The sequence below is a fragment of the Cololabis saira genome, chromosome 11 (genome assembly GCF_033807715.1).
Source record: "Cololabis saira isolate AMF1-May2022 chromosome 11, fColSai1.1, whole genome shotgun sequence".
In the NCBI taxonomy this organism is placed as follows: domain Eukaryota; kingdom Metazoa; phylum Chordata; class Actinopteri; order Beloniformes; family Belonidae; genus Cololabis; species Cololabis saira.
The window spans coordinates 21,411,764-21,436,582 of NC_084597.1; the positions used below are offsets into that span (position 1 = coordinate 21,411,764).

Below are 24,819 nucleotides of genomic sequence, written 5' to 3' on the forward strand. Positions count from 1 at the left end.
CCAGGACTCGGTTACAAGCTGAGCCAGACTGTCGAGTGAGCGGCGTCTCCTTCTTCATGTTTTTAACGTCTGCTGATCTAAAAAGGGATACGCGGGGGCTCTGATGGTCCATTAACATGGTCCATTAGTGATTTTTATGCTTAAAATTGAGCGAAATAAAGATTAACTAACTAACAACGCTGGCCTTGAGCTCAGGACACCCCCCCACACGCTCCACCTCACAAGGAATAATTGTGAAACTCAGTTTGTGCATAAACAGTTGCTTTAGATCGCCCCGTTGAAGGTAAGGCCCAGGAAGCCGAGCTCCCAGTCTGCACCGCTGAAGGGTAAAAACATAATCCAGTTCTGATTGTCTGAGCTCTTCCTTCATCTTCTTATGCTGTTGATACCTGCAAATAAAAGTGCCGCTGGGTGGATCAATGACACACTGGAGTCTACCTCGTAAATATTTAATCATAAAACGCCTCGAGAAGGTTTTTCACGCCAATAATCAGGGTAGTAAAACTGGTAGAGATGCTCCATCTGTCCTCAGCTGTTACAGGGAAGTTCTTTTGTTTGGAAGTGCGGGAATTAAACTTCATCCCTAAACACATCCAGCAGGATCTCTCAAATATTAGGCAGAACTTACTTATAGCCATCTACAGACACTCAACAGACCAAATATTTGGAAGCTTGAGCTGCAGCCAATGAGATCAAGACATGTGATGATGTCACTGTGAAGTCAGCCAGGGCCGTGTATCGTAGTTCAGAGTAAATGATTCTGGATCTTGAATTCTCCTGTAAAAACTCACAAAGGACAAAGAACCCTAATGTTTTCCACTCGGGGATGGAGTTATGTGCCTCTTGGTTTCCAGAAGCTAACAGCTGGCGCTCGTTCTTCCTCCTGACATCATGCAGGTTTTGACATATGCTGAGCTACAAGTTATTTCTCTCGCATGAATTGAACTTATGACACTATGGTAACTTAATCCGACTTGATGTACAGCTTTTTGGACAGAATTACGTCTCTGAACTTTACATCGCGTAAACTCCTCTCATAGATTATCGTTCCTCTGGGAACGTTTGGGGATGAAACACTGCTGCTTTTGAGCCGAACACGCGTCTCCATTTCTCTTCTGTTGAATCAAACATGTTTGATTTATTCTCTACATCCTACTTTTCTTGATGTCACCGGTTCTTGGATTGGTGTGAATAATCACAGGAAGCCTTTTACTTTTAACCCTGTGCTTCAAGAGGAACTTTTTCCCCTTTTTTTCCGTTTCCTAGGCCCTCTCCAACAGAGTTGGTGTTTGCGCGTTAGAGCGCCTCTGTCGTTGCAGAAAAGTGCAGGACACCGTACCTCTGAGCGGTGACTTCATGGCAGCCTCCACCATGCCGACCAGCAGCTGGAGGCTCTTGGGGTCTTGTGCGAGGCCGGAGGCGAATGCCGCCAGGGCATCGGCATGGCGACCCAGGTACTGCAGGGCAACCCCCTGACGAAAGTAAGCCTGCAGAGGAAGGAAAAACAATTGTCATCAGTTTGTTAAAACTTTTAACCAGCCTTCGGATTCCTTCTCCAATAACTGTAAAGGGAGCGTTAAAAACATGCTTTTATAGTGTTTTTAAAGCACACAAATTACAACAAGTACGTACAGTATGGAGCCAAATCAAGGCCAAAAGTTTTTCAAATTTGAAAATAAAATTTGAACCTGAAAATTCTTTTTTACAGTTTCAATTTTATTTTTTTCAGTATCAGATCTTTTTTTCAGTTTCAAATCTTTTTTTTTCAGTTTCACGTCTTTTTTTTCAGTTTCACTTCTTTTTTTTTCAGGTTCAAATTTTTTTTCAGGTTCAGACTTTTGGCCCCGATCTGGCGTGGGGGGCGTGGCATCAACTGAGAGGGGCGTGGCATCATGAGTGACAGCAGAACAGAGAAGGCGGGGGACGTTCCTCAGTCATGTTGCCTTCAGGAAACGTAGGTTGCAGAAGTTATCAGTAGAAGTATGATTCAACACTATATACACCATATTCACGTGATTGGCAGTGGAAAAAACTGATATTAGTGACACATTTCTGTTTAAAAAGCTGTTTTAGACCGTACTTGGCACCAATCGCAGTATAAAAGCAATAAACTATGCCAGACTGTACAGTTCAACAGCCACACCTTAAAGTTTGACATTTCCCACTTCTACATACTACCAAGTACGGTCTAAAACAGCTTTTTAAACAGAAATGTGTCACTAATATCAGTTTTTTCCACTGCCAATCACGTGAATATGGTGTATATACAGTGTTGAATCATACTTCTACTGATAACTTCTGCAACCTACGTTTCCTGAAGGCAACATGACTGAGGAACGTCCCCCGCCTTCTCTGTTCTGCTGTCACTCATGATGCCACGCCCCTCTCAGTTGATGCCACGCCCCCCACGCCAGATCGGGGCCAAAAGTCTGAACCTGAAAAAAAAATTTGAACCTGAAAAAAAAAGAAGTGAAACTGAAAAAAAAAGACGTGAAACTGAAAAAAAAAGATTTGAAACTGAAAAAAAGATTTGAAACTGAAATAAAAAGATTTGAAACTGAAAAAAAGATCTGATACTGAAAAAAATAAAATTGAAACTGTAAAAAAGAATTTTCAGGTTCAAATTTTATTTTCAAATTAGCAAAACTTTTGGCCTTGATTTGGCTCCATAGTACAGCAGCATCAGAATCAGAATCAGAAAAAGCTTTATTGCCAGGTCAGACATAAATCAGACGAGAGAACTTGACTCCGGTTTACACCGATGGCACCATTAATACGGACGCCATACGGAAGAATTGAGGAAAGGTGACCATTTAACTACCATTTAATTAACAACATTCAAACTCGTTACAGCAGGATACTTCATAGCCTCCAGACGGTTATTTCCTCTGAAACCAAAAACTCAAGCCAAAAGAAACAGCACATCAGAAAAAAGAAAGGATTTTTAGCATCAATATCGGAAGGACACTGACATTTTATCATTTTATTCCAGGAACTATTCGTTCAGTTAAAAAATAAACTTTTTTTATTTTCACAACAAAATGTCCTAAAGTTCACATGGACTTGGACCAACACATGTTCCAAGTGGGAAGCTGCAGAGCACTTCCTCTCGACATGTACTGTCTCTCTCCCGGAAGACTGGACTTTTGTCCCCGTATGTAAGGGAGAGTCCAACTACCTGACGTATTCAGCCACTTGTATTCATGATCACATCCATTCAGTCGCTGCCCAGTGCTCGTGACCGTAGATGAGGGCAGGAATGAACATCTACCAGCAAATGCAGAAGCTCTCCTTTCGGCTTAACTATTTCAAACGGCTGTTTGTTCTGAACAGAGCTGTAAAAACATGACGTAAAGAAGAAGCCGTCTCTCTGTACCTCTGGTATTTTGACCAAAACATATCACAGATATTTCTTTAAGACCTCACGAAATTGTCACAACCATTCCAACTTCATTCAGTGAGTTTCAAACTCACAAGGACAATCAAAGACACTTCTGACCTCCCTGTAACATCGTCCGTCTTCCCATTAACCCCTTCCTCTATCATCTTGCCCTCCCCTTTTCCCATTTAACGTAATCCGTTCTGACAGCAAGTGGATGAAGACAAAAAAGAAGGGAATGAGATTACGCATTGGGCCGGACCGCGCCTGCCACTTTCTGCTGCTGCACCGCCTTTGTCCCATCCTCGTCTTCAGACAGATTCATTCAAACTAATTGAGTCCGGGGTTGCGTCTGACCAAACATGGGACGTTCTCGGTGTGTTCGTGTCACCGTTGAATGTCAACAGGCCACTGGGTCACTCAAAGTAGGATAAATGGTTGCTAATTACAGCTGCAGCCACACGCCTGAAAACATTCATCACACACACCGGAGACACTAAAACATGGTTAATCCTAAAGCTTTTTACTAAAACCAAAGGTCAAAAACAGAAAAGGGACCAATGGGTTCAGTTCTCAGAGAAACGCCTGGTTTAAGCATCTTAAACGTTATGCTTGAGCTTGTTTCTAAGAGGAAAACCGGAATATTTATCGAGCATTGTTGCAAAACTAGTGATATCACAAGCAGATCTGCAGAGAACTCTAGCTCCAGCTCACTGTTGTAAACCTGCACGACTTGGAAATATGTCAAATAGGTAAATATGACCCATTGAAATTAAACAGTTATGTGTCAGAAAGGGGGAAAATAATTCATAACAGCTGATTACAGGCATTCATTCAAGTTACTTTACTTTAGAAGACAGAAGTTTATGGTTGGAGGATTCAAAATCAGAGAATCGTGTTACCTGGAGGCCAATCATTTGTAGTAATTATGGAGGTTGTTTGTGATTTTAATCTTTTTATATTCTTTTTATATTCTGTCAAACACAAAGTCTGATCTGACAACACAAAGCCTTCAGAATACAATGAAAGCACCGGTTACATGTGCTGTTCAGCTTCCTGTTACCATGGTAACCTAAGCACATGTACCGGTATGCCACCTTCAGGTTTTGTCACCTGTGATGTGATGTGTTGTCACTGAAGTCCAGCTGCAGAGTCTGATCAGATGCTTGTTTCTACTACAGTCTGAAGTCCTGCAGAGGCTAGTTTTACAAACCCAAGGAACCATCCAGATGTCCCCTGTCCTGGTGGTTGAAACCCAAGCAGAGAAGTGCTTATAACACATCCACAGACTGAGTTCAGGGTTTGTTCTAGCTATTTAAACCTGGTAGTGGACCACGAGGGTATGAATCCAGCACTGTGGTTCCTCTACTGGGCACTAGGAGATTAATCCAGCTGGAACTGGGCCAGGTGGAACTGTAGAGTTGTAGGCGATGCATTTCTTTTTTACCAAATCAGGTAAATTTATATAGAGCAATACATTTGTCAATAATTAGGGGTGTGGACTTTTGATTGGCAGCAACCACAGCCAATAATTAGCTGTCACCACTTTTACTACTTAATGATTAGTACTGTATTAATTTCTGAGTTGTGAATAAAGATCTAATGGAGCATAATCATTCATATAATAAAGAGAATAAGCTTTGTTTCGCTTGTGCTAACCAAACGTGGCGGTCATTTCTGATTTTCCCATCAAAACCACGTTTGAAAGAGAAGGTCCTGCAGCAAATGTTTGCTGGCAGCTCTGCAGTTTCTCTGCTGTGGATCAGCTGAAGTTAAGGCAGCTAAGCTCAAATAGCTAACTGTGATTGACATAAAGTGGGCGTGATCCAGTAAGCTTCCCAGACATGTTCTCTTCACTTGCAACATGCAGTACTAGGAAAAAGAGGCATCAAAAGCAGTATTCAGAAAACGTGTAGGTGACATCATGGAGGGTTTGTCCAACTCTTCTTATCCAGTCTGTGGTCACAATGCGTCCTGGGCCACGCTGAAGGGCATCCATCATAACATAATCTTCTTAGTAGACAAAAGGACATACAACAGAAAAAGTGGAGCCATAACAACTAACAGCACACCACAAATTAGTTCTGCTTTTAAAGTTCGACAAACAGGAAAGGTGTTCTTTTTCTTCTGTTTTTTCAGCCTCATGTCAAAAACGTGCGGCGCACAAAAAACGTACGCCACTTCCTACGCTCACGGTCGGATGTCACAAAGAATCACAAACAATCAACCACATGATCTGAAAATACAACTAAAGGCAGGAGCTCAACGATGGAACCCACAAATCCTGATGGCAGCTTTGGCTCCGTTAGAGGAACCTGCTGATGCATCAGATCACACTAATCTGCTGGTCCAGGACTAAGACTGGCCCATCAGCTGGTTTAGGTACCAAGAGGATCCTCCTGGATCTCTGCCCTGAGCTGGACCAGCTGCTCCGGTTCAGACCAACATGATGCTTCAGCTGGAGCTGCTACAGGTCGGACATCTCTGTCACCATGACGACCGTATGGGACGAATACTGGAGATTAAAGCCAGATCCTAAAAGTTGAATCACATCAGTTCGTACCTGGTTGGTACGAACTGATGTGATTCAGCAATGATGAATAAAGTTTTTATTGAATGTTTAGGCAACTTTCAGAGTCTGATATCGAGTCAGCTGCAGGTGCTGCAGGACTCCAGAAAGCGTTTCTCCGGTTATGGAGGCCGGGACCGAGACCGGTTTCTCCTCCTGCGGATGCAACACTGAGTTAAAGCAACTTTGCTCTTTATTTCTCACGTTTGCACCTCGATAATCACGTTGGCACAAGTTGTCTTTCTGCAGCGGAGGAATCAGATCGTGATGCTTCATGTTTTAAATATAAATGTATATTGTTCACATTGTTATACTTATGAGAGAGGTGATCGCGGACATCCACAATGTGTAGGACTTAATAAACGTGTACATTGGTCTTAATCCGTCAGTATATAATATGTGCAACAATAAAGCTGAACGAGGAGCCGTTTTTCATCCACCAACATAAATTCTGAGGTCGGTTCTTAAAATACAAACAAGAAAATCAGGGTGTAATGATGCACTAACGCTGATCATAAACATTCACAAACCCGTACAATCATAATAAAACCACAACTCTTCACGGAACACAACAAAAAGCAAAGAACAACAATAATGCAATGCAGCTTAAATCAGAAGAAATGCCCCGTGTGAATGTGTTTGAATGTGTATGAATGTTGGTGGTGGTCGGAGGGGCCGTTTGGCGCGATATGGCAGCCACGCTTCTGTCAGTCTGCCCCAGGGCAGCTGTGGCTACAAAACGTAGCTTACCACCACCAGTGAGGATGTGTATGAATGAATAATGATCTCTGTAAAGCGCTCTGGGTGCCTTGAAGGGCGCGATATAAATAAAAGTCATTATTATTAAATAAATTATTTATTCCAGCTCACAGCCAAAGTTTTTTTTTATTTGTTTTACCTGTTTTTGCACATTTCTTGTTAGGATGAGCGGTTTTTAATGGATAATTATCTTCATTATCATATTCAAACGTATGTATTTGAGGGAGGAGACAGGGCGGAGTGTTGTGCTCCCCCATGTGCGCTCAAATCCATGCTGATTGGTATGTACAGAGCAACCTGCGTGGATTTCAGCGTACACACAGTTTTGTACATCTGAATTTTTGAGTATGTGTAAATTCCACGCACGGTTTCACGTTGAAATCCACGCACTCTTAGTACATGAGGCCCCTGGTGGAGTTTAGTGCACTGCCGCCTTCTGAAGGTAAAAAACAACAACGCATTTGGTCTTAGCAAAGGTGAGATGAGATGAGATCGCAGGTTGTCCGTGGAGACGCATGTTTATACCCAAGTCTGAATGGGTGCTGTCCACTTTTAACCAGATTACACTGGCATGATATTGATAGCATGTGTACATGGGGCCTGCTGTGCATCCTTGAATTTCTTGCCACAAAAAAAAACAAAAAACTGAAAAAACAATCTTGCACAATGGAGAAGATTAAAAAAAATATTATTTGATTGGAAGATTGTTAATTGCAATTGCTTTGTGAAGCATGTCTACCAGAGGCTCCTGAACTGCTGAAGAACTTAACTAGAGATGTTCTTCAATGCCAACAAAGACATTAGCCACAATGCCAAAACAATTAAAAACACCTCAATTAAATGAGGGACTACAAATATCAAAGGCTCAGAAAGCTTCATACTCACTACTTTCAAACAAGAATTATGCAGCGAGGGAATCATTGCAAAGTAATTTTGAATATACTGGCTGAAAAAGTCAGAAAGTAGGACAACCGCTTTGTTTCAGCTCCCGGCATCGATGCCAAGCGTCCAAATTGAGGAGGGAGAGACAGCCACCTGCCCTCTGACCCTCATCCAGGCTGGAGAGGAGAACAGCAGGGCCAGACTGGGATGAGGAGGCGGGCCCATAGCCACGGTGACATATGGCCGTCCCACCTGTCTGCCTACCTCTGCTTAGTACTCCCCCCTCAAACCTGTCACCCACATGCAGATTTGTCTGCAGCACTGAGGTGCAGTATGTCACATTTGAACAATTATATCTATCCTGAAGCTCCTGGGAAGATAATTTCAGTCAGGAGAAGATGATTACATCAGAAGAGGAAGGTTATGATCACCCAACGGTGGGAATTATCTCTGCACGCGTCTGAGTAGCAAGCGTGCAGCACAATAGGTGAGGAACAGGTGTGTGTCTGAGACATTTATCCTGTCAGGGGTTGTAAACGTGCCAGAGACAGACGTGGAGTGACAGCAGGAAGAGCCCCCCGCCCTTTTGCTTTACTGGCAACTCTGCTTGCAAAACAGACGCAGAACACAAACACACGCCGCTGACACCTCTCAAACACTCAAACACGCCCTCTCTGCAGTGCTGCAGAGCATCTCTAACAGCCCCGTCAGGTTCCAGACGGCCCAGCTGCTCAGGTCTGCAGGTTTAACAGCGATTCCCAGTTGAGCTCTTGGACAAGTCGTCCAACACAGGCTGACAGCTCCGTGCCGGTTAAAGTGAATAGATCAATAAAAAGTACAAGACTTCAGTTAGTGCCTCCTCTTTTTGTCTAAAAACATAATCAATAAATGACCAAATCAAACTCCATCTTAGTATTAAACAATTTATGCCATTAAACTTTTTTTTCACTGTACGGAGTTCTGTTTAAATAAAGAAATAAATAGACATAAAAACAAGTGTGGGGAATACTAAGTACCCCCTTCCTGCTTCAATAGGGTACGCTGCAGCCGGGTGATCATCAGTTCATAAACTCATACCGGAAACAAATACGTCAAGTTATTACACTTAAAGGAGGATCTACATGATGCTGCATCGTGGGGTACACAGTACTGCCCACATGATTTGGTTCCTTTTTGCTTCATTTCTGTTAAATAAATAAAAGCAACGTTTCAAAAAGTAGTTCTTGCTGTCGAGCCTCATGGTTTGTCAAACAGCGATGTAAATGAGGTGGCTCGCTGAGTTAATTAGGTTTTACGTGAATGTGCTGCTCCCGTCAGCTTCGCGGAGCTTTTTAACTCCGTTTGACTCCTGTTGCACTCACGTTGTCGTTTCCATCTGCAGCAGGCAGCTGCTTTCAAGAAAATAAAAAGCGCACACGACCAGCTGAGCAGATAAACACGGTTAGACAACAGCTGGAGAACTCAGGGGGGCATCTACCAGCTAAAGAGCACATCTATCCCAACATCCTCGTCTCAAGTGTCGCTACAGAAAAACGAGGCCCCAGTGCATCCAGGTAGAAATAGTCATATTAACAAGACCCGTTCAGACTTGTTTACTGAGAACAAAACGGATCACGTCTCATCCGCAGGTGAAGCTGCAGCTGTAAGATTACAAACCTCTGAGGTCCATTGTCCAGTCTGGGGAAATGTTCAAAGTTTTTTTATTACGTTTTCCAAAGGAGACAATGTTGGTTTGTATAATATAGATTATTGACAATAAAAACTGAATCAAAAGTCACCAGTTAAAGATGTCAATCACTGATGAATCTTGTTAAAAATATCAAACTCGTGGTTCCCGGCTCCTTCAGTCGATCAACGCAAGAGGAGGTGTTGACCACAACCACAATTATGCGTAAATGTGTGGCTTTTAAAAATTATACCTGATGAATTACAGAGCAACTTTTACAAACCGGCAAAAAACTGTTAAATAAAAATAATCAGCATCTGACTTCTTGACTGAGAAATTTATCACCATACAACGTTGGTCTGAGTTTATAGATTTAAAGTCATTAGTTGAGACGTCTGGATCGGAGTCGGGAACCAACGTGCTGACGACCCGTTGGAGAAGGAACAGAAACACAGAAGCGTCTGAGAGGTGCAGCCATGGAGGTGTCGGACGCAGCGAAGGATGCTCACCAGACGAACAGATGTTTCAATTACCGCTCATAAGTCACATTAATCGAGGACAGATGGCGGCACAAGTGGCAGTGAGGGGGCGGGGCCGGGCGAGAGGGGCTCACATAAACCAGACATGATGGAGATTGATGAGTTTGGAAATCAGTGAATCTGCCTCAAAACAAACACGCCAAACCTTCAGAGCTTTTTTTATCTGAAAATTAGATTTAACCTCTGCTTTTGTTGTCGCTTCAGTTTAGAGGATAAAACAGATGGAGGAAGGATGCAGACGGAGTATGGAGCTGACAAACACAGCACATGATCCGAACGTGAAGGTCGGTGTTGGCAAAGGCTGCAGAGGAGAAAAGAAGCATGAAGAATGGTCCTTCATTTGTCTGGTGCATAAGTCCAGCTCTGATCCGGTTTGAACCAACATTAGCGCTGCTGAACTTCTGACCCCTCGCTCTAAAATCTCAACAACCACATATAAACTCACCTAAACTCTAATTATAAGGAATAAGAGGCTCCGTTAACATCCCACTGGCTGCTGAAACAGTTCAAGTCCTGGTTGTCTCCAGGATCAGACTTCACGATGGATGCTGCCTCAGAAACCTGGATTAGTGCCTGTTTCTTCTTCACTAACTTTCATCTGCGTTGAACAAATGCAGACATTCCAACTTCCGGATCGAAGGCAACACGGATGTAAGAGAAGATGCAGTTCCTCGGGTGACCACTGGGATGTGACTTCACACTTGAGTCCATCTCCTCCGATCTCTCCAGCAACTGGCTACATCCATCATTTATACCCGTCTCCTCCTCCTTCGCCCTGCTGCAGAGGAAAGCGCTGCGCCCGCTAGAGGGCGCGCATCTGAGCTGTATGTTACTTTGCTACGGAAACAAGAGGGGTCAGAGAGCCGATAACTGAGAATAAAACAACGTGACAATTGGAGGTAAATACGTTAAATAGATGTCAAACCTCGTACAACTGTTTCACATCTAGTCTTTGTCAAGCGGTCGGTAAAACATTTACTTAAAGCGTGAGGCTGCGCTCTGTGATGGACATTCTGCAAACACGCCCTCTGGCTCTGATTGGTGCAGAGGTGGTCAGAGTACTCGACCCCAGTACTTGAGTAAAAGTACAAATATTACTGGTCAAAATTTACTCCGTTACAAGTAAAAGTAGCTCAGTCAAAATATTACTTGAGTAAGAGTAGAAAAGTACTTGCTTTTAAAGGTACTTAAGTATCCAAAAGTAAATGCTTTTAAATTTACTTTAAGTAAAAGTAAGACTAAGAGTAAGAGTAAATTACTTATTTTCCACATCAGTAAATTACTATATTTTTTCAAAATTAATTTAAGGATCTTTTAACTCTTGTTTCTGAGAATTAACTCTTTGAAACCAGCTGCACTGATGTGCTGCTTTTAGAACCACAATGTTATATAAAACCTGCAGTCTTGATTTGTTGCGGCTCTGTCTTGACAAACGCAGGCTACTTTGGCGGTATCGTTTTGAGGAGGCTTGGCGTATTTCCGCTTTACGTACATCCCAGTGGAGAGCGTGCACTGTGATAGGTCTCCTCCTTTGACAAAAACAGCTTGTGTCCAATAGGATTTTAGGGAAGAAGAAAAAAGAGCAGACCTGAAAGTAACGAGTACTTTTCAGCCTTCCTAGAAATTTACTCGAGTAAAAGTAAAAATATTTGTCTTGGAAATGTATTCAAGTAAGAGTAATAAGTACCAAAGAAATCTAATACTCAAGTAAAGTACAAATCCTCTGGATATGTACTTAAGTACAGTACTCAAGTAAATTTACTCCGTTACTGTCCACCACTGGATTGGTGGACCTGCAAGTGGCAGCAGAGGAATGGATTTGTTTCAGAGTAGTTTATCTATTTATTATCAAAATCTGACAAAAACACACCAACCAACTGCAACTTTCAACTGGAAATAAACATTTACAGTCATGAATAAGTGTGTTGCTTGGATGTGAGGCAACAGCCTTAATAAAGACTGGAAAGTTCAACAGGTGCATCAGTAACAAAGATACAAACAGAGAAAAAAAAGTACAGCATCATGAATTAAAAGAAAGGATCTTTTTTTAATGACTGAAACCAGCAGGCTGGCCCTGCTCCGCTCACACCCCACATCTCCCGCGGCGGCTGACGTAATGACCCGCCGAGTGAGTCGTGGAGCTTGAAGAGTGAGATCATTATTTAAGAGGACGAGAGGGTCCAAAGGAGTCATTAAAAACACAGAATCTGCATTATGGATGCCTCCTTCTAGATTTAATGCTTTACAGCAACCTGGAAACACATCAACCGGTACAGATAAGAAACAAAGAGCTGCTGAAGTCATTCGAACCTGTGAGGGTGAGTCAACACGGAGAGATGCTGCTGCTCTACATCAACACGGAGAGGCCTTTTTTTTGACTGATTTCAGGAAGAATCTAGATTATTTACGGGTCTGTTATTTGATTTTTGCTTGTAGTTATCTTGGTTTCCGACAGATCAGTCATCTTAGCGACCTACAATAGTACAGTAGAAGCTTGTCAAGTCTCATTCTGGAAGGATCGTGCAGTATTTACTGGGGCCGCAGAGATAAGTCAACATTCATCAGTGCAGAAGTTGCTGTTTTCTAGTTAATAGTTGGATGGAAACTTGGCAGCAGGTAACATCACACAGTGATAAACATCAAGTCCAGCTGGAACAAGGGTTAGGGTCTGACAGCCAACCGCAGTTATTGTCTAAAACAATTTTCACATTCAAGGATTTCAAACCCTGCATATCGATTGGATGGTAGAGCTAATGTCCTTGATTGAATGTTGTTATTTAATGTAAAATCCACCCGTCAAGCACAGACAAGCCAATGGCTGGAGTATCAGTTCCACAGGGACCACTACTCGGACATCTGTTCTTCAAGTGTGAGGTGATTAAGGAAATTATTAACTGGATTGTTTCATTATAGGGGCATAAAAAGTAACAGAGAATAACAGTGACATCATTAATCTCACTTATCTTACTTCTTCAACCATCTACCAACATTTCATAACTGGACAGGTTTGTTTGAGAGACGAAACATGTTCCAGCTGCCAAAAAAAAAAAACACACCACCCTCCGGAAAGGAAAAGCTGAAAAAAAGTTGTCCCTGAAAAACCACATAAAGTCTCTCTAGAAACCGGTACCACGCTCATATTGCCTATGTGGACTAGAGAAGATGAAAGGATTTGTACAACGTCCCCAAACACATGAGCACCGGCCACCGCCTGTATATTGGTGCATGAATATTAATCACAGTCTCACTGAGACGCCGACTCATATCCAATAATTGACTTGGAGCCACCATAACCACCGTTTCCCTTGGGACCAATAAAGATGTGACACAGCCAGCTGTAGGTCCCCTCCACATGGCCCTGCAGAACTAGAATGGCCTGACGAGTTTGTGCACTTTAATATGTGTTTGACTTGTGGGGGAGGGAGGCGCAAAGCTTTGAATTATATTTACGAAAACATAAAAAGCTTGTTCAGGTGCAGCGTTTCTATTCTGTGTTTATGTGTTTTAGTTTGTACCAAAACACTCAGGGGTCATCAGAGTCAGCGTGTGTCGGGGGGGGCCACTGAATTTATCTGGAGCCGGCAGATTGGATGTCGCCGTCGGTTTGATGTAAACAACCTGGGTGCAAAGTTGACTCCCGCCTTCATTAACAACGGCGGACGGGAAATGTTTCGGCTGAGCTGGAAGTGGTTCAGCCGCTTCAGGTCTCAGGTTTTACAGAGATGCCACATGCAAAAGTTGGTACCTCCTTTTTACCTTGCCATTGTTTGTTTTGTTTTAACAAAAATGAAGCCAAAGAAAAATGCGTGGGCACACTAAGCACCCCCTAAATCTTATAAGATTTAAGAGGGCCAGTAATTATCAGCCCTTAAACTCTACAAAAGCAGATGTTTTGGTAGTTTGCATGTCTGGGGTTCAGACACATTCAGATATGTGTTAACACAATGTCAAGAGGGAAAGACATCAGCAATGATTGTACAGCAACTGCTCCTGTCCACCAACCTTTGAAGGCATTAAAGATCATTTTAAAATAATGTTGAGTTCAACGTTCTACATTGATAAAGATAACTCCCAAGTGGACTCGTTCAAGGCCCAGTTGACAAACCTCCCAGAAAGTGGATAACCCAGAGAGTTCACTCAATGGTCAAAAAAATTCCACCTTCCACAGAAACTCTGCTCAGAGGAACCCCAAAGGCCGCCCAAGGGCAATATCTCAGACTCTACGGGCCTCATCAAAGCATGTTGAATGCTTGACTTTATGACAGTTGACTGAACAGGGCCTGAATATGGTTTATTCCCAATGTAAGGGTTTGACACTTCCCCCCAGTTTGTGACTTTCAGTTTCTGTCTTGCCCCGCCTGTGTCCCATCTGCCCTGATTGTGTCTGCACCTGTGTCTCGTCATGTCTCGTTATCCCCTCAGTATATCTTGTCTTGTCATTCCTTTGTTCCCTGTCGGTCCATACTGGTTCTCCCTCCATGTCTCCTCGTCGTTTTTTCCTGTTCCTGGTTTTTGGTTAATCCTGCTCTGCAGCGCTTTGTTTTTGCCTTTTTGGATTAAAACCCTTGTTTTTTGAGAACTCCTGCCTCCAGCCTCCCTCTGTCTCCTGCACTTGGGTCCTAGCAAACCAAACCCCAACACCCAAGTTTGTTGACAGGAGAACGCTTCTTCCTCGTGTGAAACAGACTTGTCGTCAACATTATCTCCAATTCTATAATAGTGACCACCTGTTTGGAAACTTTTTCCCAAGATACTCAACAGCCTTCGGTTCATCTGTGATCAAGGGGGAGGGGCTTCCAAACAACGAATGTATTTGTTAGAGAATTAAGATATTATACTCCCAGTGTTGCTATCTGTGCCTCACATCCTCTGGTGGGTTGGCCAAATATGTGGTGGCAAAGACATCCAACTATTTGTTTACAGATAAATAATCACGAGAACAAACCGGAGAGTATGAATTACAAATTAATGTCAAGGTCAGAGAATCAAAGCCGTCCATTGGAGAGGCTGCTGCTCAGAGTGTCAACGTGCTCCATCATCCCTTTGAAATGTGATGTCTGGAAGTTGGCATGAAGGTGCAGCTGACGCATTCTTCCTGCTTAAAGAGCTCCAACTCTCCTCACAGCAGCTGCTCCAACACCTGATCCCTGACCTTCAACCCATCCGGCTTCTAGGAAGCACATTCCCCACCTTCATCAGACAAACACGTGCACCACAAGAAGTGCTTCCCACATTTCAGGTCGTGTAAGAGGACCAGAGGGGGTCGCGGAGTCGGTCTGAATTAAACGAGGCGATCTCACCATCACACAAACACGTACTCCACGTTAACTCCGACACACACCGAAAGAGACCAAAAGAAATTGCCTCTCTCTTCTCTCTGCTCTCTGAACCCAAAGTCATTCCCTTGATGTGTGAAAACACTATCAGACACCATCTCTACCTCCCTCAGCACAAAACACATGAAAACAGTGGTGCTTCAGAGGAAAAATATGCATGGAGGGGAAGTTGGGAGGACACGCGGCCTTCTGATCCTGTTAACTGCAGCGCAGCGGAGGGCTGCATCTCTTTCACTGGGTAATTAGGCTGTCACTCAAGCAGCTGCTGCTGCTTGAGCTCCCGCAGTGGAAGGAGCGACACTTTGATTGCCTCTGTGATCTCTGACCCAGACGGAGTAAGTATACCTGCCTGGAAAGAGTTTGAGGTCAGTTTGAAGATCTGGCTGCGTCTCTGCATATCTCCACTCACCGCTCTGTGCAGACGTTTCAACACATCACGCCAGGCAATCCAGTCTAAGTCCATTAGTCCCGCTGACTTCTGCTTGTCCATGTTTGTGTTGTGGGTGTAAACTGTAAAAGAGCAACTGCAAAAAACCCTCTGCGACATCATCCACAGGTTTGTGACGTACAAACAGGAACCCCTCTTATCTTGGACTAGATAGCTTTGCTCTGGCCCCAGTTGTTGCCTCCCTGGCGCCTGGTGCTGAGTTGAGCGAAGGGTAGAGGAGTCAGGAGGCGTGACTGAGTGGTTCTGGGTAACATGTTGCTCCGCTGTCTGTTTGGTTGACCTCACTGGCTTTGCCAACATCAGAAGCGCTGGATGAAGCAGCACTGGGTGCAGGAGACGGAGCGGGTGTCAGATCCATGTTTATCTGAATAAAAACGGTGGACTGGCCTCCCCTAAATCGTGCAGCACAAATCAAGACATGACCGGTCCAGCCATCCTCCGCTACTCCTGCTGTCGTGGTTGTTAACTGCAGGAACTTGTTTTTAGGTTAATGACCTTTATCATTTAAGTAGCCAGTTGGATATTACGGTTCCCTCAATATGATCCCTTCAACTTCCTTGTTTGGTCATGAATAAGGGCCAGTCCCTATACACCCCCTAGCCCTACTTTTCAGCCCTACCCCTAAATTTTGCGCGTTCCTGTGAGGGTAGTGGTGTCCCAATTCCTCTTTGCATCTAGGGGTAGTGGACTTTTCGAGGGGTAGTGTATATGAATCTACCCCTTCACAGCTAGGGATTTCAGATGCTGACTTCGCGACCGAGGGCCTGAGAAAATGTCCCATAATGCTTTACGTCATCATTTGAAGACTGAATCAAACAAAAAAACATGGCGGACATTTCTTATTTTTTAGTGAATAAAAATCAATATTTTTAGTTAGTTTCTGCATAAAAATGCGTTTTGATTACATTTCTAGCGAAAAATATATATTTTACTTTCATAATATTCACTCAGTGAATGTACATAATCACTCGTTTGCCCGTTGTTGCGAAGTCTTTTCAGATCTCGCCAGAATAAAGGCTGATATATGGTTCCGCGTTACACCAACGCAGAACCTACGGCGTAGGTTACGCGGCGTAGGGTATGCGGCGACCCCGTAGGCTTTGCATCGATTTAACGCGGAACCATAAATCAGATCCCGAGCCGGCGGCTCTAGATATCCCCCGAAAACTTTGGAGCAAATTTCTTAACAGGCGTTATTTGGATAAACTGAGCCCAGGTTGGGGATCTTAACGGTTACTTTTATGCCTGAAAAAATATTAAAACTTAATAAAGTGGAATATTAACAGCGCTACAGCAGAAATTAAAACTTGCTTTTAGCTCTCTGCTTTCTGATATGGTGTTACGTATGTGCAAACGTAACTACGCAGTCGCTTACGTACCCGAACGTAAACCACGCAGTGACGTAGCAAGTGGTGTCCCAATCCCTAGGGAAGATTACAAGGGCCCTACCCCTGTGGCTTCATTTTTAGGGCTAGTGGTAGTGAGTGAGGGCTAGTGGTAGAAAGTAGGGGGTGTATTGGGATTGGCCCTAAATCCCACCCAGGGGGACTATAAGAGTGTTGATGCTAATACGTCCTACTTCTCTTATATCCAGGGATCACTGTGTCCTTCACCAGTTTTGATTAAACTGATCATATGATGATAAAAGAGTGGGAAATGTCACGTCATTCCCTAACTTAGAGATCTTTCATCTACTCCTTCACTTTTACAAGTCCTACGCTCAACAACGAGCAGAGTCAACGCCCCTCCTCGCGTCAACCCTCGCTGTAATTAGAGCCAAATCATCCCGGAGTAGGCGGGGAAAGGTGGAGGACGGGAGGGGAGTTAGACGAAGCGCCAGCGATTCCTCCAGGGATAGCACCATACACGCTGTCCTCACTCAGTGAACCAGGGCAAGGAGAAAACAGTCCTAATGATTCCCTGCAAAGCTAATTAGAGCCGCTCTGTTTCCAATCTAACCTGATCATGCTCACAGATCGCAATGATTCACAGAGACAGAGAAGAGTGCTCAGTCATTAATCTGGCATGCCTTTGGTCATCTAACATCCAACACCCGTCTTATCTTGGACTAGATAGCTTTGCTCTGGCCCCAGTGCGCATATTGTTTCTTTGATTCTTGTTATTCATATCTATTTTTCTTGGGTAACTGATTCATTGACAGCCCGACTAAACCAGTTAAAGGATTATTGGTTTCAGATGCAGCAGATTACGCTGGGAAAAAAAAGAAAATGTGTGCAGCATTAATGCAAAAACATGTGATTAGTAGCGGTCCTTTCATCAAACCCATCCTCAACTGCAGCTCAACAGGGCACCAATCAGGATCTGGATTCATCTGTCTCTAAGAAGTCTGCTGGTCAATCTCCAGCTCCATCACTCCAGCTACCCATAGTGCCGGTCCTCTCCAGTGAACGGAGATGGCTGTGTCCAGAAGGGCATCTAATCTCAAAACACATACCCTGTAAATATGTGGAGCAACATGAGCTACTCTGGTGGTGACCCTTGCAAAGTGAAACGCCATGTCACATCCCTCGCCTCTGGGTAACCACACCCACTTTTGGGTGAAAAAGAAGAGGCGCCACCATACCTAAAAGTTGCTACGTTGCACTTTGCTTATTAAATAATTAAATTAAAAAACACAAGTACACATGCCCGATGCCTTCCAGAAGGTAACTCTGGATCCTGGCCTGGTCATCTCTTGCAACAGCTGCGTTTCCCTTTGTGGTCACATGCCACCAGCGGTGAAGCTGGTTCAGAGAGCTACGGTGAACAGCAGACGAGACCCAAGAAAATAATGATGGAAGACCAGACAGAGTAACCTTGGACAGCCATGAAACCGGTGACTAGTCGGTGGTCAGCTGTCAGCCTTCCATCGTTCTTCATTAGATCTGGATCTTAGCAACCTCAATGTCCAAAGACATCAGGACAATCGCTGTATGGACCCTGCTGATGTCGCCATGAGGAACGGAATCCCATGGAGCAAAAAAAAGATTCCAACACCCAATTTCACAACTGCGACAGGAAATTACTTTTTTATTGCAGATTATTTGTATATGCTTCACCACCGCCAAAACCCTTTCCTGCAAAAACAAACTCGTCTGAAGTTGATGAGAATATCCTCCACCAAAGACGGGCTGCCTGACTGAACCCAAGGATAACCACTGGCTTTAATAACCACAAAGACACCACACGATACAGATGTCTTGGCAGTAAATAATCTTTCACCTGCCAAATAAACAACATCCCAATATTACAACATGACAGCAATAGGAAATATAATCATAATCACATAAAACATAATCACAGTGAAACGCATTTCATTCAAAACAAATTTGTTTTTCCAAATCACTTAATATGGTTGCTCGGTTAATTCAAACGCATTTTTACATTATTTTCCTCTAATAACAGTTTGTTTCTGCTGCAGCAGATCACTCAGGTGCATTACCAAGGACATAAACATTTGGCCGCCGCCGTCACAAGGAATAATTACAAATGCAACTGGTCCAAAAGGGCAATTAATTTCCAGAGATAGTACACCTCCCCTGTCCCCTCCCCTGCCTCCACGTCTCCTATATGTTCCCAACTGCTGATTGTATTCTTTCATTAACGCTCGGGGCTCATCAGTGAGCATGCCCCACTTTACGATCAATTTGGACGAGCTGCTTCTGTATGAGCGGGGTGCTGAATTGAGATGTCACGCCCATTGTCTGACAATTACAATTCAATTTAGCCGAAGAAACGCAGTGAAATGTGATTATCGACAATAGATGGTGTTTGTGTGTGTGTGTGTGTGTGTGTGTGTGTGTGTGTGTGTGTGTGTGTGTGTGTGTGTGTGTGTCTGTGTCCGCAGAGAAAGTCTGAGCGTGCAATCGCCACGTAAAGAGATTGGGGATGTGTTCCACCTCTCACTCAGCACTTTCATATTCTGAAGTGGGTTCCAGTTCGTCCTCTTCTTCCAGGTCCTTCAGGGACTCCCCACAGTCAGTTGGTTTAGCTTTTTCAGACAGCGTGACATTTGCACCTCCCCGCTGCCTCGCTAAGCCGGGGAGTGAATGTAACACACACACACACACACACACACACACACACACACACACACACACACACACACACACACACACACACACAGCTGCAGAGTCTGATTATAGGTATTGGAAACCTGTCAGCGTCTTATGTGAGTGTGTCACATTTTCAATAGCTTTTCTTCTGAATTATTTACACCAAACCTGAGTCCTCTCCCGTGTCTCTGGTGCTCCTCTTACCGGTTATCGCGAGTCCATATCAAATATCAAATAAAAACTCACAGAAAATAAAGGGCGAAATGGCAGGATAAACCCCCATTCAGATAGGATTTATTTCTCAGAGGAGGCTTCAATCTATGAAGGCAAATTGTTTCAAGACCAATTAGCGTTCCACTTTGGCAGATTCAAGCATGCTTTAGGTAAGACAATTTCTTTGTCACTATGGGTCCTTCACTTGCAGACAAGATACCACAGACCCCGTTGTCTATCTCTGGGATTAAGAGCTCTTCATTTTCTTTTGCATATTCTCCTATCACCGAATCTGAGCTTACTGATGTTGTTAACAAAATGAAATTATCTGCTGCAGGACATGATGAATTGACATCCTCAATTCTCAGAAAATGCCTTCCGTATATCTCCAAACCACTTCTTCATATCTTAAACCTCTCTCTTAAAACGGGTGTATTTCCCAAACAATTTAAATGGGCTAAAGTCATTCCTCTCTTTAAAGCAGATGATCCCTCTTTATTTTCCAATTATAGACCGATATCCATCCTACCATGTTTTTCTAAAGTATTAGAAAGTATAGTTTATAATCGTTTGGCCACATATCTTAATAAAAACAATATTCTATATGATCACCAGTATGGGTTCAGGAAAAAACATTCCACGTCTATGGCCCTCACCCAACTTGCAGATAACATCACCAAAGCTGCCGATAGCAAGGAAATTAGTCTAGAAGTATTTGTGGATCTATCAAAGGCATTTGATACTGTCAATCATGATATTTTATTACAAAAACTTTCTCTTCTTGGTTTAAAAGGCTCAAGTTTGTTATGGTTCAAAAGCTATTTATCAAATAGAAAGCAATTTGTTTCTTGGAGTAATACTTGTTCGGATTACAGGTTGATTTCTTGTGGTGTGCCTCAAGGATCGATTCTGGGCCCGTTACTCTTTCTTATTTACATAAATGATCTATACATGGCATCATCTAAAGTATTTTTTATTTTGTTTGCTGATGACTCCTATATTTTTATATCTGGTAACAATGGACATAAACTAATATCTGAAATGAACATGGAATTGATCAAGGTTGACACCTGGTTCAAGGCCAACAAATTATCACTTAATATAAAGAAAAGTTCATACATGTTATTTTCCCCTAGAAACCAACACGCTACTAACGCCCTTCCAAATGTTCATATTTCCAATAACATTTTGGAAAGAGTTACGGTAACCAAATTTCTAGGTGTTATGATTGATGAAAATCTCACTTGGAAAAATCATATTGCACTCATCTCGAACAAGATTGCAAAAAATATTGGAGTAATCAGACGTATACGGCATCTATTACCAAGAAAAATCTGTATTCATTTATATTATACTATGATTTATCCTTATATTTCATATTGCAATGTCATTTGGGCAAGTACCTTCATGAGAAACCTCAACTGTATCTTAATCCTGCAAAAACGTTTTATCAAAATGATTAAATTCTCCAATAGACTTACTAAATCCACCCCATTGTTCCAGTCCCTAAGTATACTCCCTATTTCTGCTGTAAATGTTTTTCAGATTTGTCTTTTTGTCTATCAATCCATCCACAAGCTACTTCCAACCTGTTTTCATTCTTTATTTCAATTAAATTCCCAAATTCATCAATGTAATACTAGGTCTGCAAACAATCTCCATCCCACCTTTTTCAGGAGTACTTTTTCCCAATTTTCAGTTAAATTCAGAGGTCCTCTTGATTGGAAAACCGTACCACTCAATATTAGAGAATGCTCGAGCACAAATAATTTCAAAAAACAAATCTTTTTTGCTAACCCAGCTTAGCAAAACTTAACAACTAATTTCCAGAACTTCTCTGCACATTCTCATCAGATTCCTGTTTTTCTATTAATTTAGCTTATTCTCCTTAGTTGTCCTATGTTTTACACATGTCTGTAGATATTGTTTGTTATGGGTTTTTTTGGTTCCTCCTGCACATTTTTTTCTGTTACATTGTATTTCTTTTTTTTTGTTGTTGTTTCCTTTTTTTTCTACATACTGTTTGTCTGAATTTTTGGCGGTTGTATACTTTTTTATGTGTAAATAAACTAAACTAAACTAAGAATACCATCAGAGAGCATGTCTTCATTGAAAAAAGACACCATGGAAGCTGGATCCAGCTGTAGTTTCATTCACCAACTGGGTTCATCACATCGATAAACAGATTCTTTATCCGGTCATCTGACCGGTATTTTGTCTGAAAACTATTTTTTTCCAAGTATTTTCCAAGGATGACTTTCCAGATGGCTCTGTGTGGTAAAGCATCCAATAGTATACATCAGTTTCATGGAGTTCAAGGTTACGCACACTAAATGTCATCAAAGACTGCAAAGAAGAGGCAGGGGTTCCCGGTAGTTTTTCAGGTGCCAGAGTGTTGATGTGTGTCTCCATGGACTTGATTGTATTCCTCTGTGGTATAGAACAATCTTCTTCTTTGTCCGCCTCCTTTAATCCTGTTGGCCGTTGGCACACATCAAAAAAGGCACCATCACGTGGTCAGCGGTGGTATTTGTTCGGTGGCACTGCACCGTGAAGGGGCAAATATACTTGCAGTTTGAGCCTGCGATTGCATCCGTTCACGCTCACAACCAGCTGAGTTTTGAACGAAGCTCGTTCAAGCAGCATGCGAGGAGAGGTATCGGTGGTAAACTATTGGGGGCAGTATGCAGAGCCAATCAGAAAAGTAATAATGTATTTGTTAGTAGTATAATAAACCAGCTGGTGGAATAAAGATAAATAAACAAGACAGCAACACTGGATGAAGAGGAGATCACTGCATTGCTTTGCTTTTGATCTAAGTAACGAAAAAGGCACCATCGGAGATGGTTTGTCAGGCCGTTCAACCAGAGCCGTTGGGAGTAGGGATGTCACGATTACTTGTTTTCACTATTAACCGCGATTTTAAACGGCACGATTAATTATTCGTGAAGACTCCTAAACATCGTCACTTTCCAAAGATTACGCCGGGACCCGGAACCATAGACAGATCAGCGCAACTCGCACGGAACGAAAATAAAGTTACACAAGCGGAAGCGGAGCAGCTGAAGTGAAGTATGGATGAAGAGTTATTCCCCCCCAAAAAGCGGATAAAATCAGCTGTGTGGGATTATTATGGGTACCGCAAAAATGAGGAAGGGGTTATCGTTGACGATGGCTTTCCAGTGTGTAAACATTGCCGAAATAAATCCATTTATTTAATAAAAAATCCCCGGCCCGCGGGGACGGGCTGGGAGCGGGCTCGGACGCGAGGCTGCGCTCCGTTGCGGGCTCTGTTGGTGGATTGTACCGTAGACCACTGCTGCTTCTGTTTTACATCCATTATTAAATAAATGGATGTAATAATAAAAGAGTCTGCTAACTTAACCGCCGTCTTCAACGCTCCGTTGTTTAAAAAACGGCGCTCTTCCGTGTTTATTCTGCTTTGGTTGTTCAGTAACACCGTCCCCAGCCCCGCCCCCAGTCCCCGACGTAAGCACGTAGCTGACATTCCTGCACTTTAACCTGAACTGAAAGGACTTGAAGCAAGTCTTCTGCAGGTGGCTCCTGTCCTGCAGCCTTTCACCACTTTTTTTGTTCCAAAAGGAAATACATAGCTAGCTTGTATTTAATTTCAGATGTGGTCTTGTTTATTTTCACTGTTACAGTATTATTTATGTTTCAGAGGGCAGCTATAAGTCAAAAGCTAGCGAGATGTTTTTTCCTGTTTAAAAATTCTCTTCTCAGGTCCAAAAGAAATGTTCAGAAACATTTTTGTAATAAAGTTTACAGTTTGCATGTAGCATTTGAAACGTTATTACCCAAAAGGGAAAACCTGCTGTGGATGATTAACACAGAAGTGATTTTTGTTTAATTCCAATGGTATTATTGTCATTAATGTTGTACTTTTTGGTTACTTTTCTTTGTTGCTAATATTTGGCATGGAAAATAAATGACATTTAAAGATCTCTAAGGAGTGTTCATGTGATTTTACACATTCATAGTGTGAAATTAATTAATACATAATAATCGTGATAATCGTTAAATCGTGATTATTTCTCTGACAATAATCGTACCAAGAAAATCTGTCATCGTGACATCCCTAGTTGGGAGACTGCAGAGCTCGTTCGTTTTGAAGATGTAGGCAACTGATGATGAGAAACAGCTGCGTTATTTCCGCATGTACTCTGTTTTGTTTGACATCTTGTTGTCTCGCTAATACAGCACAAAACCACACACAGCGAGTCCGAGACCGCAGCAGAGAGCTGGCTGTCACCCTGAGCTACGTGGCGACAGGGATGAGCTATCGAGCTGTAGCAACCAGTTAGATTGGAGCATGTACTCTGTTTTGTTTGACATCTTGTTGTCTCGCTAATACAGCACAAAACCACACACAGCGAGTCCGAGACCGCAGCAGAGAGCTGGCTGTCACCCTGAGCTACGTGGCGACAGGGATGAGCTATCGAGCTGTAGCAACCAGTTAGATTGGAGCATGTACGCGCATGTCGTCAGGAGATTGATTTACCGAAATATCTGGAGCAAAGTCGTGTCGGTCGAGCGATGACTGACGAACCTCTGTATCCAGCTCAGACGTTTGATGATCGGTGGACGAAACAGCCCACTGTGTTTGCCCTGCATCTTCCGACCAGCACGGACATAACGAGCACGACTTTATCTGCACCGAGGACTGTGTTGATTTGCCGCCCGCTGTTTTTGACACGCATGTCTGTCACTGTGCAGCGGCTATGTGGATCATAAATATGAGGATAACAGCGCACTTGCTCAACCTCTCTTCAAAACAAGTTTCTGACCTCCGCGTCAAGTCACTTGTGGTCAGCTGGTGCTCTGACCTGCACCAGCGCCACTAGCGGGCAAAGCGAGCACTGTAGGTCGCGTAGGCGTTCAATGTTTTTTGGAGAACGTGCATGTGGACGCGTAGGGCTGGGCGATATATCGAGATTTTAATATATATCGAT

At 43.0% G+C, this 24,819-nt stretch overlaps 1 protein-coding gene across 2 annotated transcripts in view; it reads right to left on the bottom strand.

The window, feature by feature from the left end:
* The window catches only part of ttc28 (tetratricopeptide repeat domain 28), a 145,375-nt gene that overhangs the window by 76,245 nt on the left and 44,311 nt on the right, over positions 1-24,819 (bottom strand). For both annotated transcript variants that reach the window (XM_061733978.1, XM_061733979.1), the window contains one exon: positions 1,340-1,487. In XM_061733978.1, coding sequence (XP_061589962.1) covers positions 1,340-1,487 — 148 coding nt within the window. The remainder of the gene's footprint in view (positions 1-1,339; positions 1,488-24,819) is intronic.